General features: G+C 35.0%; 1 protein-coding gene across 3 annotated transcripts in view; it reads left to right on the forward strand.

Moving 5' to 3' along the window:
* The window catches only part of LOC150110203 (uncharacterized), a 194,395-nt gene that overhangs the window by 150,776 nt on the left and 26,257 nt on the right, over positions 1-17,362 (forward strand). For all 3 annotated transcript variants that reach the window (XM_090392192.1, XM_090392185.1, XM_090392198.1), the window contains 3 exons: positions 2,199-2,219; positions 13,932-14,063; positions 16,710-16,766. In XM_090392192.1, the coding sequence (XP_090248318.1) occupies positions 2,199-2,219; positions 13,932-14,063; positions 16,710-16,766 (210 nt within the window). The remainder of the gene's footprint in view (positions 1-2,198; positions 2,220-13,931; positions 14,064-16,709; positions 16,767-17,362) is intronic.

A 17,362-nucleotide genomic window follows, 5' to 3' on the forward strand; every position in this document is an offset into this window, starting at 1 on the left:
GTACATAATCTGCATAAAGCAAACAGCTAAGTTCAATATCTCCAATTCTAATATCAGACCTAATGCCACTTTCTTTCATAATGTGATCCATATACATGATGAATAAGAATGGAGATAATGTGCATCCTTGTCTTACCCCTGATTTTACATCAAACCATCTTCCTATATTTCCTTCAATTCTAACTGCTGACTGACAACTTAAATATAAATGATATATGGATGTGGAGATGATATATATGAGGATACATGAGGAAGATGATATAGTTATTTCTGATAGTTTTGTACAAGTGAGCTGAATTTTTGGTGACTGAAATGTTATTTTATTTTATTTTATTTTATTTATATCTTATTCATACACAAAAGGCCACAAGATTTATAGCACACTAGTGCTGTGTGTGTGTGGGGGGGGGGAAAGGAATAGAAGAAAGGAGGAGTCTACTCACATTTTGCTTGACAACTGAGGGTTGTAATTTTGGGGGAAGACTTTTATGCCCAGTACGTTTTTTTTTTTTTTTTAAAATAATAATAACAAAGCAAAGCATTTGGATAGTAAGTAAGTGAAGGGGGAGGAAATTTTCCATCCATTGTAGGGAATACCATTTATACATATCTTGGGTGTAATGCAGGAGTAAATGCCATTTACATATAACATACATTATATCTGTACATTTAATGTATGGATTTTAGCTAAGCCCCTTATAATGTAGGATAGAAAAGATTTTAATTCTCTTTCATTGTGTTGGTTAATGGAGAATCTTGCCAATCCTTCCATTAACCAACAGAACAAACACAGTACATGAAAAAACAAACAATTGAGTCATTTACTTTTTCGTGCATTTGCTAGGTATGGTTACTTTTAGTAGAAAATAAGTTAACGAATCAGATAGCATAAGTGATATTTTTGATTCATAATTTACCATATTCTTCAGTACTATTGCATCTCCTTTATCTGCTTTTAAAATTGATACTACTTTTGTTCTTTATAAGATTGTAAAGAGCTTTCTTTCTAAACCAGTATTACTTTTGGGTGGAAGGTGATCATAGTTAGCTTTAGTTTTAAATCTAACATTGTTAGCAGAATTTTTTGATAAATGATAGCTCTGTACTGCATACAATGCCACAGTTTTTGGAATATGATGAAGTGTAATGACAAAACTAAAATCCTCTCACAAAATGTTAGTAATACCTGCATACCCCTTCTCAGGCAAAGTCATTTTTGGAGAAGTTAAAATAATATTTCATTCAAGCATGAATGAAATTTTAGTTTTTAACATTTGCATTATAATAAATTACAGACATTAATTATTAAATACATTTTTAGTTATGTGAATCCAGTTGTGAATTTAGTTATGTGAATTTTTTTTACTATGTGTATAGTAAAAAATTATGAAATTTAAATTTTAATAACAAAAAAGTTTAATGAGACAAAGTTTAGCTGAGAGTTCCAGCTGTCTGGTTCAAACTATTTGAATTTAAATTTTTAATGCAAATTATTTGAGCCATACAGCTTGAAAGTGATCATGCCATTAACGAGGTGCAGCTTTAAGGGAGATCAAGATCAGTCAATATACATGCCAAGAGGCATATTTTGTTTATAATTTCCTTTAGATTTTTTTTTAGTTACTGAAAAATTAATTAAAGAAACCCGCACTTTGGGAAACACTGATTTAAAGGATGTAAACTTGAAACATAAAGAATTCAGTTTATTGATAGTAAATCTGGTTTTATGAATTCTCTCTTAGAGAAGAGAGCAGGAAGCCTTTCATGAATGCCTTTTGCTTTAGGAGACTTGCTGTGCTGTGCTGTTTGATTTGATTTTTGCAAGTTTAGAATTCTGGGATTGTCTCTACACCTTTTAAAAAAAAATGTGAGGTGGCTTACTAGTGCTTTTTTGTTGTGTTTTTTTCAAAGTAATGTTGAGATGAACTATTTTTTGTAGAGTACTGTACAACAACATGAGTATTTTTATATAAAACTGGCTTATTTAATATGTCATTGATATTATTATTTATTTATTGTTCATTATTTATTTATTTATCATTTATTTATTAATAATTTATTAGTTGTTAATATAATGGGTACAATTATTTTCCAAAGGAAATTCACTATAGCAAACTATTCACTTATAAGTGTTTTTAATTTATATGATCTGAATTGCATTCATTGCTGATTAATGATTTTTTCTTTTTTTTTTCCAGATTGGTTGAAGATCCAAACAGGTAGACTGTTTCACATATTTTTTTTATATATGAAAAATAAAATAAGATATTGTTATGCTAAACATGACCATTGCTCAAAATATTGGTACCCTGACTAATAAAAATGGGGTGTTACAATATCATGCAAATTCATGAAAACACCTTTTAATTACTGAATGATATTACTTTGCATCAATTCTTCTTATCATACATTTAGTGAACTTTCTAACTTGCGTCATACATCATAAGCAGAATGCTGATTAATTGTATTCTTATTTTTTTATGAGAGGGAGAGGAAAGAAACTTTGCTCTAACTCGTGATACAATTTAATGAAATAACTACAGCATGAAGAGAAATAATTAAATAGTAGGTTTAATTGTTTCAGTATTTTAACATACACAAAAACACAAAAGAAACAATAAGTGGAAGAAATTAAATTAGACTAAATGAAAACTAAGGTCTTATGAGGGGCACTGTCTATGGATGCTGTTGGCTAGCCTTAGATGTTGGCAGGAAGCCTAAGAATTAAAGTTTCCCAAATCTTGGGAAGTTTAATACAACCATATTTATTAAGATTAGGTTGTTATTTTAAATCTGCTACTGATTCTAAAAAGAGTATTTCAAGATTATATTTACTGTGATGGAGCATGATAGTTTTCTTCCATCTAATTCTGTGCAAGGTATTCAAGGCATGGTTTGCCTAGGCCTGACTGATCATAGCTGTGGTGACAGTTGTATTTTTTGTGTTCATCTAGGCAGATATTAGTAATCTCCCAGTCTGACCATAATATGATAAGTTGCAAGAACAAGAAACTTGTGAATACCTGGAATAGAGAGGGGAAGGAAGTGGATCCTTAGGAGAGCAGAGAAGGGAAGCCAGCTTCAAATGAGGTTTGAAAGTAGTGCAAAGCTTATATTTCTTTAAAGTTCTGGCTGTTTTTTCTGAAGTGCCCCAGATGTAGGGAATAGTAATGGCATTACTTTAGTCTTTATGTTGAGAGGGATGTGAGGGGGTGGAAGGGACAAGTAATTTGTAAATCTTTTTTGGCATTGTAACCATTGTACAGGAAGGTTTGGCGAATAAAGGTGAGTTCTGCTGTAAAGGAAGCTTGGATGGGACAGAGAGTGGAAGCTTTGTTGACAAGGGTTTTCATGACACCATATTGTTGAGAAGGGGGACGATGGAAAACTTATGTATCTACCCATGTGGGGTTTTTTTGTAAACTGAAAAAGAAAGGTTGCCAATGGGCAGATGTGATTAGGGTATCTAAAGAAATTATATCCCTATTATTCCATTAAATTGTATCATGAGTGTAAACCAGCACTTAAGCCTAAAATACTTCCTTATTCTAACTGTTGAATTTGCTTAGTTATAAAGTAGATGGGGAAAGGGACTAATGATCTTGACAGTACATATTTCTTATGGTTTAAGAAAAATGTTTCAAATCCATTTTCCATATAAGTATAGAAAATCTTTGTATTCCATTTGGTGTCATCATTCTATAGTTTCTCTAAGTCTGATTTTATCAGCTATTTTCCACAAAGGCTTACTACATTCTAAAATATTTGATAGTGCACAGTGTTTATTTTAAATGATTTAAACCACTGTCTAAGAATAACATTTATTAAAAAATATTTCATTTAACATTTCAGCCTTCATGTTGAGGATATTTCAGCTGTCAGCATATAGTCATGCAAGCTTATAGAGCAGTACACAGTATTCTATTTTGGAAGTTTTTTCCAACTTGGTTAGACTATAATAAATTTAGTTTAATCCTTTATCCAAGTGTAACAAACAAAGTTTGCACCTAAAGTATTTTACAGACTGAGGCAACTTGTGGTAAATGTGGACTAAGCTCTCATCACTTGTCTTAGTATCTCCCATAATGCAAAGCATCTCCTTGCAGACATATATAATGCTATGCATGAAGGGAAGAGCCACTACCCAGACCGGTTTTGACCTTTATTGAGGTCTCGTCAGTGGGAGCCAGAATTAAGTAAGAATTAAAGGTGGTGATACTAAGGTGGAAGTAATGGAAAAGTCAATATGAGTTGCCAAAAGGTATCTGACTTTATTATTAAATTACTCTGGATTAGAGAAAGATGTTGGAAGTTTTTTTCCACTTGAAAAAAAACTTACATGTCTTCAAGGAGATGTGCTTTGCATTATGGGTGATACTAAGACAAGTGATGAGAGCTTAGTCCACCTTTACCACGAGTTGCCTCAGTCCATAAGATACTTCAGGCACAAACTTTGTTTGCTTGCACTTGGATAAAGGATTAAACTAAATTTATTATAGTATTCTATTTTATTCACAGGCAAGCTCATCCTACAGTTAGATTATTGTAGGATGAGCTTTTGTGAATTAGGTTAGGGGGGAGGCAGAAAACTTAATAAAAAATGAAGATTTTTTTAATGCTATTGTGAGCTGAATATGGAGGTTGCTATAAATCATCACATGAGTTAATCAACTAGAGCCCTGTATAATTAAACAAACTGAGTCAATAATATATATATATATATATATATATATATATATATATATATATATATATATATCAAAAAAAAAAATCAGCTAACGCCTTTTTATTCCCGTATATAGGGAGTAGGCGAGGCCGTTTTTAGCCCTGTCTAACTTTTGGAGACTGAGTGGGCAGTTCAATCTCCACTGGTACCCAATCAGAGATAGCTGGCCCAAGGCTATCACGAATTAAGCAGCACGCAGTGAAGAGAGACGGCTCAACAAGTGCTGCCATCTCGTGGTCCCTAACCCTAACACTCGTATTTTAATGTCTGAAAATAATGTGGGTTCTATGGTCGATTTTCTTGAGTTTACGGGACAAAAAACCCGCTTGCCCATGCTAGAGATCTACTAAATCAGGAACTGGTCAAAAAAAGGCTTAGAAAAATTTCCTCTAGTCGCCGACTAGATTCGAAACCAAGAAGTCTTCCTTCGTGTGGTTAAGCGCCGTGGTGTGCAAACGCCACATCCACTAAGCTACACAAGCTCTAATATATATATAAATATAATAATATATATATATATATATATATATATTTATTTATACACACACACACACTGTTTGGAAAGAAGTCAATGGACACCATAATGTGAGGAACAAACAGCCTTGGAGCCCACCTTAATAAGAAGTAGGACATCTTTTCATTAAAGTATGCCCTGTAAGATTGCAATTGCAGCAATCTTACAGGGCATACTTTAATACTATATAAAGTATGAAAGTATTCCCTGTAGTGCACGATAGCAATCAATGAGAATTTTGGACCATTCTAACTGTAGAGATGTTATGAGATCCTGGATTTTTGTGGGGAAAATGTCCCTTGAACTCATGTAATGCTCAAGTTCATCCCACAGATATTTAATATGGTTGAGATCAGGGCTTTGTGGAAGCTAAAGTCAACTGTGGTGACATTCATGTCCATAAACCATGCAGTTACAGCAGCAGTCTTATGGTATGATGCATTGTCTTGTTGAAAGGGATGACAGTCAGTTCCATAGAAATGCTACAAAGTAGGAAGCATTGCATTGTCCAGAATATTCAGATACCTCTCGGAGTTCAGTATTCATGGTGCCACAAACATTGTCTTGTTGAAAGGGATGACAGTCGGTTCCATAGAAATGCTACAAAGTAGGAAGCATTGCATTGTCCAGAATATTCAGATACCTCTCGGAGTTCAGTATTCATGGTGCCACAAACAGAGGTCCGAGGCCAAACCAGGAAAAACAGGACCCTACCATCACACTGCTACCTCCAAATTTCATAGTTGGGATTATGCATGCTGGTAAGAGACGTTCACTGGGCATCCACCGCACCCACACCTATCCATCTACTGAGTAGAGGGTGTAGCATGATTTGTCACTCCATAACACAACTTTCCAAGCTTCCACATTCCACTGTACATCCTCTTTACACCATGGAAAATGACACTGCATTTTGGTTCACGTAATGTAAGGTTCACATATTGCAGTACCACCATAGAAACTCATGTTGTGAGCCTCAGTTCTGAATGTTTTTGTGCAGATCCATGTTCCACTCAATGCCTGGAACTCTGCATTCAACCTGTTGGCTGATATTATCCTTCGTTGCACCCTACAGTCATGTTCATGTTCGGTAGCACTTGCAGGTGATCCTCTGCACTTCCATCTCAGTATGGCATTGCTCCTTGTTGACCTGGGATGACCCAATTTATCAACAGATAGACCTGCAATATGGCAACCTAATACACAGTCTCTTTTAAACTCCATCAGTTCCCTTCTTGCAGCCATTTCACCCAGACATAGTTGCATTGACTTGGGAGCATCATATTCCTTCAATTTATATGGCTACAAACACATGATTCATTACATGGCACGATGCACCTTTGATTTCTTTCCAAGCAGTGTGTGTGTGTGTGTGTGTATAATCACACGTTGTCTTCTGTAATCTGCACAATGCGTCAACAGAAAGACATCAGTTTCTATGAAATGAATCTGACGAACAAATCTTACACCACTGTTATGACAAGATTGGAAGAAAAATTTGGGATTCCGCAAAGACTTTATTAAACCATTTACACTTGAATATAAATCCTGACATTAATCTGAGCTATAGACGATCAAATATACAAAACTGAGCATGCAAACATGCACATTGCGCACATTCTTTCAAATAATTTTAATTATCAGAATCTAACATAACATATTTGTTGGTTCCATGCTAATCTTTTACTGTTTGTATTCTTGCCCTCTTGATATTTCATGTTTTTTAATTCATGGTTAATAAATGCCTTTTTTTTTCTGTCATATGTAATTAGTGCACCCATATAGATCTTAAAAATTTTTTCTTTTTTTTATAGCTAACTATTCTAAAAAATCACTCACCAGGATGAAATAATTTAGTTACCAATTTAAAACATTTTACAAAGTTATTTTGTAATGGCATACTACACTATTTCCATGTACACTATGTTTCAAATTTACTGCCACAATTTATGTCATCTGCTAATTATATAGCATTTTGCTGATCATATCTTGTGCCTTCTTCGCAATTGTTTTCCTTACTTTTTTTTATTTTAAAGTATTTTTCCCAACCTTTAATCATGAGTAAAAGAATTAGTATGCAAAAAAATGGAAGTGTGAAAAAGATTCGAAAAGCAATCTCATTGTAAGAAAAACTTGAACTAATAAAGAAAAATGAACAAAGCGAGTCCAGAGCAAAGATAGGACAAGAACACAAAATGGGTGAATCAACTATAAGAGCAATTTTAAGCAAAGCTGCTGAATACAACCAGAAAGGTAAGGTAAGGCTGCTTTGAGTTCATCATACGTGCAGACCACTCAAAATCAAAATATTATAATGATTGAATTAGAGAGACTTCTTTCTACATGGATCAAAGATTGTAACCAAAAATGGATATCCCCCCCCCCAAGCACTGACCTTATTAAATCAAAAGCATTGTAGCTTTGCAACCTTGAAAGAAAGGGCTATCAGTGATGGAAAATAAGAAGAATTCCACACTAGTGTTGGGTAGTTTGAGCTTTTCAAAAAGAGAAATAGCTTACATAATGTGCACTTGCAGCTTTACCTGAATCACAGGAGTGAAGCTTCAAGTGCAGAATAAGGAGATAGCTGCAAATGATAAAGATATTTTGAAGAAAATTGTGGAAGAAAGGGACTATTGTGACTAACAAATATTTAATGTAGATGAAATTGGCCTTTTTTGGAAGCGAATGCCTTTTGAGATTTTTCTGGCCATATCACAGAAATCTCAGACTGGTTATAAAGTCACAAAGGATAGAATGACTCTTCTATTAGGTGGCAATGCCAAAGGTGATCTAAAGTTAAAACCCATGGTAGTTTATAAGGCACAAAATCCTAGGACCTTCAAAGGCATTAAAGCTTCCCTGTCCATTATTTGGAAGTCTAACAAGAAAGCATGGATTACTAAAGCTTTATTCGAAAGATGGTTCACAAGTTATTTTTGTCCAACAGCTGAGAATTTTTGCAAACGAAATAATCTTGATTTTAAAGCTCTGGCTTATTTTAGACAACTGGTTACCCTACTTCTCTTGATTCATTGTGTGAATCAAGAGAAGAGGTATGGAAAGCAAGACAATACAAAAGAGAACAAAAAACGGGTCTTGCTTTCCATACCACTAACACTGGACACGATGTACTCTGGCAAAAAACAACGATGTCATACATAGAAAACAACTGCTACATAAGAAAATTTAAAGAAGTTGCTAATATGCTGAAAAACCCAACCCAATGCAATAAAAATCAAGGTTTAATTCTCCATCAAGTGTGGTCAGCTCTAATAAAAAAATCTACCTCAATCTGAGCTCGGACTGTATGAACGAGAACAAGAACATGTGACATCGTCCAGTATTGTTCAGTGTCAATAATGTTTTATATCTGCATTCTGTTATTTGAGTTTATGAATAACCAGACAGTTATGATTTGTATTTATTAATTTCTCTTGTTTAAACTTTAAGTTATACTATTTACACCTGAAGATGTAAATCCTATGATTTACGAAACTTGTTGGGAACTATTATTTCAGTATATTGTATAACTGAATAATAAAAAATGTGGTGTAATCACCGAAATATGTCTTTTGAATAGGTTATTATATTTAATTAGTGTATTTTTGATTATTATTATTATGCCTGTTTTAAAAAATGATGCATTAGGTGCATTAATCGAGAGATTGCTGTATATATATATTTGCACTGTATAATACTGGCGTTGTGAGTAGTTTATATTATGTTACAATAATTCTAAGGTCCTATTGGCAAAATTAAATAATTTTGATTAACTACTTTTGGATAAGTCTCTGTTTTTATTATTATTATTTTATCATTATTATTAACATCTGACTTCCATGGAATCAGAGACTCATCATGACACACACACTATTGCACACAAAGCTTATTCAACCATGCCTTAAACTGATTCAATGTGTCTACTTTCACAACACACTCAAGTAATGCATTCCACTCACCAACCACTTTCAATGCAAAAAATCCACTCCTCACTCATCTGCTCACACTTTTCTTATATAGTTTCCAAAGATGGCCTATTGTTCTACCCTTCCCTTCCCTTCCCATTCTATGAAAAATCTCTTCCTTTTCAACTTAATAACAACCCCTGACTAGCTTATATGTCTCAATCATATCCTCACTTCTCCTCCTATTCAGAGGCATTGCAATTTACATTCTCTCAATTTCTCCTCATACTCCATATTCCAAACACCACTAACCACCTTTGTGAATGTTCTCTGGATCCTTTCTAACATATCGTCATCACTAGGAAAACTTGACCAAATCTGTGCACAATAATCTATATGAAGCCTGATCAAAGCCTTCATGGCATCATAACTTCTTTATTTCTGCATGTCAGGGTCCTCCGCATCATTACCATTATCCGATGTGATGTCTTCACAACTTGTGCAATGTGGTCCCTGAATTTCAGGTCCCTGTCCACCACCACCACTCACAGATCTCTCATATCTACCTCCTTTAAAGTTTCCCTACCAAGTGTATACTTTGTGTCTCATCATTGCTTACCAAGTTTCAAAACTTTACACTTTGCAACATTGAACTTATAGTTCCACTTATCTGCCCTTTCATGCAATCTATTCAAGTCAAGCAGATGTTATGGCCATAACATCTGCTTGACTCTGCATTGCTTTCCCCAATGTTGCATCATCTGCAAACAGTTGCATATCACCAATTAAACCCATCCAAGTATTGTTAAAAAAACAAATTGAATAACAATAGTCCCAAAACTGATCCCTCCCCCACAACACACACCACTAGTCTCTAGACCAGTGATGGTGAACCTATGACACGTGTGTCAGAACTGACACACTTGAGGGTTTCAGGTGACACACCTTGGATGTTGAAACATATTGGTATTCTGATGAAAAAACTAAGTTCAATAATTTCAGTTTATTAAATTAATTGTATAATATGAATTCATAGATTGTATATCAATGTCCTATTAAGGGGTGCTTAAGGGTCAAAGCTGTATAACTGAGAGGAGACCTCCACATAGCCTTTAAAGGAATGCGGAGAACCGACCAGGGCTTCTGACCTAATGTCCAATCCTCACCTTCTCGTGGTGCACCCTGTTGGGTATCTACTTTGATACTGAACGAACGAGGATGGGCTGGCAATTTGGGATTTAGCCGACCAAATTGTATTCTTATTGGTTAAACCAAAATAAAAAATGATGGTACAACATGACAAAATTTCATGCCGGCTGGGGCGTCGCCCGGTTAAACAAGGCCCCCGTTGTTTTCGCCAGGGAACCAGGGCGAACAGCGAAAAGTCAGCTACTGGAACAAATCTGAAAACAAACCCCAACTCAACATCACCAGAGTTAAAGATCGGTACTATCAACGTAAGAAGCCTGAATGGCAAAGAAATGGAGCTAGCTGAGGAATTAGATAAGTACCAGATCGACATAATAGGGGTGACTGAAACAAAAAAGACCAAAACTGGTGAGATCTTTCTGAGCAATAAATACAAAATGTTATATTCAGGCAATGACAATCAAGGAAAAGAAGGAGTAGCCATAGTATTCAACACAAAATACGAGGCTAATCTTCTTGAATGGCAGTCAGTCTCAAGTAGAGTAATGTGGGCAAATATGAGAATGGGGAACTGGACAATGAGACTTATTTGTGCCTATGGTCCCACAGAAGGTTCTACTAAGGTAGAAGTGGAGGAATTTTTTGAGGCTTTAGAAAAAGCAACTGACACAATGAAAAAGGAAAAGTTGGTCCTTGTTGGGGATCTAAATAGTAGAGTAGGAAATGATTGTGAGACATACAAAAATATTTTGGGAAAATTTGGAGAAAAGAGCAAAGCTAATAATAATGGCAAATATCTGTTGGATTTCTGCTCAGGACATGGACTGGTTATTACTAACACCATGTTCCAACATAAAAATGTGCACAAATTCACATGGAGAGAAGAGGCTAGGAATAAGAAAAGTCTCATTGACTATGTTATTGTTGATAGTGATGTTTTCTCCCTGGTGCAGGACACCAGAGTGTACAGAGGATTTGAAATTGGAAGTGATCACTATTTAGTCTTGAGCAGGATAAAATTGAATTTCATATTGAAAAGAATAACATGTAAGAAAGTTTTAAAGCGAATAAAAGTTGAGCAGCTCTCAGATGTGAACTGTAGACTAAAATACAGAAATATTATTGAAAAGAAAATGAAAGAGTTTGAGAACAGGAATCAAACCTTGGAGATTCAGTGGCAAACTCTGAAGGAAACATTGATTGATTCTGCCAGAGAGGCATGTGGTGAGGTTGTGTGCAAGGATAAAAAAATTAGAACTCCCTGGTGGACACAGAAAGTCAAAGAGGCAGTGAAGGAAAAGAAGAAAGCATATCAAAAGTTCCTGGCAAATAAGTCAGCTTTTACTCTTACAGAATACAGAGACAAATGTAAGAAAGCTAAACAGTGTGTAAAACTAGCTAAACAAAAGTCATGGGAGGACTTTGGCAAGAATATAGAAAATAAATATCAAGAAGGTGGCAAAATATTCTGGAGGTTGTTGAAGAAGCTTAGGAATGGAAGAAAGAGTGCTGTAAAAGGAATTAGAGATGATAAAGGTGAAATGAAAACAGGAGAAAAAGATATCCTTGAAGTATGGAGTAATTACTTTGAAAAACTGCTAAATGAAACAAGCAGTGATGACAGCACAGTGGTAAAAAACACTGACCAGGCATGCAGTCAGGAATACATATCCATACTTGAAGTAGAAAAAGCCATCAAAGGCTTGAAATGTGGAAAGGCAGCAGGAGTAGATGATATTCGACCAGAAATGCTGAAGTATGGTGGTATAAGAGTCTTACAGTGGCTGCACTGCATAGTTCAGAAAGCCTGGACAGAGGGACGAATTCCCGATGATTGGAGTAGAGCTCTCATAGTACCCATATATAAAAAGGGAAATAAAACTGAATGTGAGAATTACAGAGGTATTTCCCTACTGAGTGTTCCTGGCAAGATCTATGCAAGTATACTTGAGAAACGGTTGAGAAAAATTGTGGAAGAAAAGCTTGGTGAAGAACAAGCTGGATTCAGGCCAAATAGAGGCTGTCAGGATCAGATCTTCACTTTACGACAAATAGTCGAGAAAGCATGGGAATATAACAAAGATCTGTATTTAAGTTTTGTCGATTTGGAAAAGGCATATGACAAGGTGCCAAGAGAGAAGCTATTCAATACGCTGCAGTTATATGGTGTCAATGGGGCATTATATCAAGCAATACTTAGTCTTTATTTGAGTTGCAAGTCAGCAGTTAGAATTGAAGGAAGTACAGGAAGATGGTTTAATGTTAAATCTGGTGTGAGACAAGGATGTACATTATCCCCTCTGTTATTCATTATCTATATGGATCACATTATGAAGGAATGTGGTATTCAACCTGATATCAAAATTGGAGATGTTAATGTCAGCTCTTTGCTTTATGCGGATGATGTTATACTTCTAAATAAATCCGCTACAAGTCTGCAAGATTCTCTGACTAAATTGAATAGCTGTTGTAATAGATATGGTATGAAGGTCAGCAATAAAAAGACAAAGACAATGAAAATAGGCAGAATCATTGAAAATGTCAACTGTGTTGTGAATGGAGAACCTGTGGAACAAGTAAAACATTTCAGCTACTTAGGCACAATTTTTACTGAAGATGGTAAACTAAATATAGAAATAGACAACAGAATCAGCAAAGCTGGTATCATGGGAAGTCAATTGAATAAATTCATATGGAATAAGAAAGAAATTAGTCGGAACACTAAATTAGCTGTATACAAGACTGTGTTCAAATCAATTTTAACTTATGGATCTGAGAGCTGGGTCAGAAGTAAAACACTTGACCAAAGACTAGAGACCACAGATATGAGAGTCCTGAGAAAGATTAGAGGCGTGAACAGATGGCATCAATGGCAATATCATATTAAAAATGAGGATATTAGGAAAGAACTTGACATTGTCAGCATCCAGGAATGCGTTAGCAGAGCTAATCTCAGATGGTATGGTCACTTAAATAGAATGGGAGAGGAAAGATTAGCAAAACAAGTGTTCTCTGCCAGGTTGGCAGGAAAATGACCCAGAGGAAGACCAAGATATAGGTGGATTGATACGGTACAAAGTGCCTTAGACGATAGAAATATAAGATCTGATAATGTTGGAGTCTTGACAAGTAACAGACTGATTTGGAGGAAAATTGTAGATAGGAAGTTAGTAATGATGTAATTTTTTTCATGTAGTACTGTCATATCCTGTACACCCCTTGAGGGTACATGACAGGAATTTGATGAAAAAAAAAAAATGTCCTATTAAATAAATAGCCTAATATGATATGTATAAGTATCCATCTATGATTAAGTAGTTAAATTTATAATGCATGTATGCAAGTGGCACATAAACAACGTCAATATTTAAAAAAAAAAAAAAAGATGTTTGACACACCTGGGTAAAAAGGTTTGCCATGACTGCTCTAAACCATGTCCAGTAATTGTTTTTCCATCTGTTGCATTTCTAATACACATCATGTCATATTGGCTAATTATATTTGTTATTAATTTTCTCTCATATTTATGAATGCTAGTGAGAATTTTAAAAAATATAACTTCAAAGAATAATGAATAAATTATTTTAAGTTATTAACTTATGTGCCATAAATTAACTTATATGCAATATTTCAGAAATGAAGTTACTCTGCTGGGATATGATGGTCAGATCTATCGTGGATGTACAGTGGTAAAACCTGAAGATATTGGATACACTAGTGAACAAAACATTATTCGTTATTCGGAAGAAAACAAAGAAGAAAAAGGGTGTGTAATATGGAATTCTTTTAATGCTAAATGTTACTGTATTACATTGGCTTCCGTAAAAACAAAGAGAAAAATCACGATGACTGAAAAAACTATATCATGAATTTTTATGCAATTTAGTGAAATGCAGTATATGAAATGTGAAAGAAATATTCACAAAAATTTATAAATAAATAGTTTCATTCAGTAACAAATGGGTAAAGACAATCATCAAAAATCAGATTTCAAAAGAAATTGTCAGAGTGCCAATGAGATTATTTCATACTGTTTATAATGGTGTCCAGGAGCTCAGTTTGTAATAACAACTACTCCTGCAAAGCTCTCAAGATTTTGGGGGGGGGGGGGGCTTAAGAGCAGCACGACATCTACCTGGAGCATCCCAGACATGCTCAGTAGGTTGTAAGGTCAGCAGATTTAGCTGGCCAGTCCACACATACGATAGCCTCTTCTTGAAGATATTGCTCCATGAGCTTCACTTGATAAGGACAGGTATTATTTTCTTGTAGGATAAATGTACCTGCATGCAACTGAACATAGGGGTCCAGGACCTTGTCTCTATAGGTTGCAGCATTTATGATTCTGCTAGGAAGCACATACAGATTAGTGAGTTCACCCAACAAGATGCTTCCCCAAACTATCACACTACCTTTATCATAGGTGTCTATTTCACAGATATCAGAGGGATATTAACATGTCCTGGTTCTTTCCGAACATGCCTGGTTTCCAACCCCCATTTACCTTGGGTCTAGTTGATGCAGAGCCTGGCCCACTTCAAATGTTCTCTCCTGTGGCATGGGGATAGGGACATACAGACTACCTTCATGAAGCTTTCTACGCACAGTGGAAGCAGATAATAACGTTCCTTTAGCTTATGCACGGTCTGATCACAGCTGATTCAGGATTGCATTCCTGTTTTGGCAAGCTAATATTGGAGATATTGGTCACTCATGTAGCCTATGACATTCTGTCACTTTATCTCCCAGATGCTGTTTGGAATTGATTGAATCATATGCAATGATCTGGCTACCTCTGCCTGACTTTAGCCAATCATACAAATGGTTCACTACCTGAATTTATGAGTTAAATGATGTTTTGCAGCCATATTTAACAGTTTTGCTATCACAACTGAAATGGAAAACCAGTCCAAAATTGTTGCTTTTATGCTTTGTCTCATTTGCTCATACCACTGACAGTGCCACTCATTTGTATGTGATATCCAGCCTCAGTGTCACTATTTTTACATAATGTACCTGGCTTCCATATGCTTCCCTCCCCCCCAAGTTATTGCAATTTTTCTCTTTATTCCTTAATTTATGGAAACTAGTGTATTTTGGTAAGAATCCGCGCGGTTAGCCTAGTGGCTTTTGCGGTTCGCAACCATATGCCTGGGGAAGAAGTGTCCCAGGTGCGATTTCCATCGAAGAAATGAGGAACTTGAGGATCTTCCTCAGGCATAGCCAAGTTAGCCAGTCTTGAGCGCGGGCAGTAGGGTTTTTCCGCCAGTTTATCTGGCATTTTTCATCCCGCAAGCAGGCAAACTGTCCCCGTGAACATACGCTTCTACAGCCAAAAAATATATCCCCCCCCCAGCAGCAGATTAGGTGACAGGTCGGTTGGGAGTGGTACTAACAACAAGAAGTCTCATCTAAGTAACACGCGGACCCTGCATAGGAAGTGGGAATAACGCGTAGTGAAAGAAGAAGTGTATTTTGGTAAGAGGATGAGAACGTTTCTTAGCAACATTTATAAGAATTAAAATAGAAAGGTGGAAACAAAATAGCTTTGATACATTTTATTCTGATAAACTATAATAAGCTTGAGATAGTTGCAGTTTAAACTAGCTTAGTTTAAAAAAAAATACATCACATGATGAAAAGATTTAAAGTCTGAGAATCTGACATTAATATGGATTATCCAGTGTCCTAGTCTAGTGTTAACACAAAGAGAGAAAACTATACTTTTGGGAGATACTTAACATATTCATTATCTATTATTTGCAAAAAAAAAATAATAAAATAAATCAATAAACTAAAGTCCTATGGTGCTTTTGGGATTTTTTTTTTTTTTAATGTGAATTCCATCTGTAGTCTTTTGTTTGTGAATTTCACATGAGAATCCTGGAGTATGTTAAAGTTAAGATAATTCAATAATCTTGCTCATGAGACTGTGTGGAAGCTATTCAAACCTTTGAAAGTAAGCGGGGTCAGTCTTACCAGGTGATGAAATTCATCTTCTGTTCTCATGACATTTCTAAAACATAGTGGGATTTGAACCAACATCTTGTTGCAGATAGTTAAGATGTTCTCTCAGCTGACTAGGTTGGCAACTAAGTTACATCTGTGATTTGAAAACTGGTTATTGAAAACAGAGGAACTGTTTCTTCATGGTAATATCAGGAAAGTATTATTACTTTCCTGATAATTATTAGGAAATGTGCAATTATTAGGAATATGTGCAAATGAGACAAAGCATAAAAGCAGCAATTTTGGACTGGTTTTCATGTCAGGAGTGAGAGAAAAATTACTCAGAGAACAGTCTCATCACTGTTACTGGATGTTGTAATGATGCAATAAAGCTGTAATTTGACTACAGATGTTTTGAGAATAACTAATTTTGTATATTTTTATTAAATTTGATTTTTTTCAGTAAGAAAAGCAGATCTAGTTCACCTGAAAGGCAGGTTTTCAAATCATCAGTAATAAGGTGAGTATAATATTAAAAACAAGAAAGTTGAAATTTAAGAAAATTGAAAATAACAATGAATAAACGAGATGAATGTACTGTGTACTAAACTACCATAAATGTTTAGTAGATATTATCTGTTTAGATAAAAATCCATTTTTTTTATTGCATTCAGGTTTCTTTGGTACTGCCAAACTTTATAACTATTTTCATGTTAAAACGTTTTATAATAGGATAACAACTGCAGTGAAGAGAGATGTACAGCAATTTTTGTGGATTAAAATTTATGATCAATATCTGCAAATTATCTACCAGCAAATGTTTTCCCACAGAAAGGAGGTTACAACTATTCCACAGAGCACTGCTGTTATTTAATTTATATATTAACAGTTTGTAAATGATGTGAAAATAGGGAAGGTAATACTATGGAATTTTGATGGGATGTCAGTTCAGGACTGTTTGAATCAGTTGGCTTAGTGAGCTGATGAGTGGAGATAAGTTATAATTGCCATATATAAAATTTTGCACTTTGACCATGGAAGATGGAATTCATTGATGAAATTATACCTCAAGGTGCAGAAAATGAAGAATCTAGGGGTAATAATGGATAAATAGCC

Source organism: Typopeltis vanoorti, chromosome 1, assembly GCF_054136105.1.
Source record: "Typopeltis vanoorti isolate ZY-2024b chromosome 1, IOZ_Tvanoo_1.0, whole genome shotgun sequence".
Classification (NCBI taxonomy): Eukaryota; Metazoa; Arthropoda; class Arachnida; order Uropygi; family Thelyphonidae; genus Typopeltis; species Typopeltis vanoorti.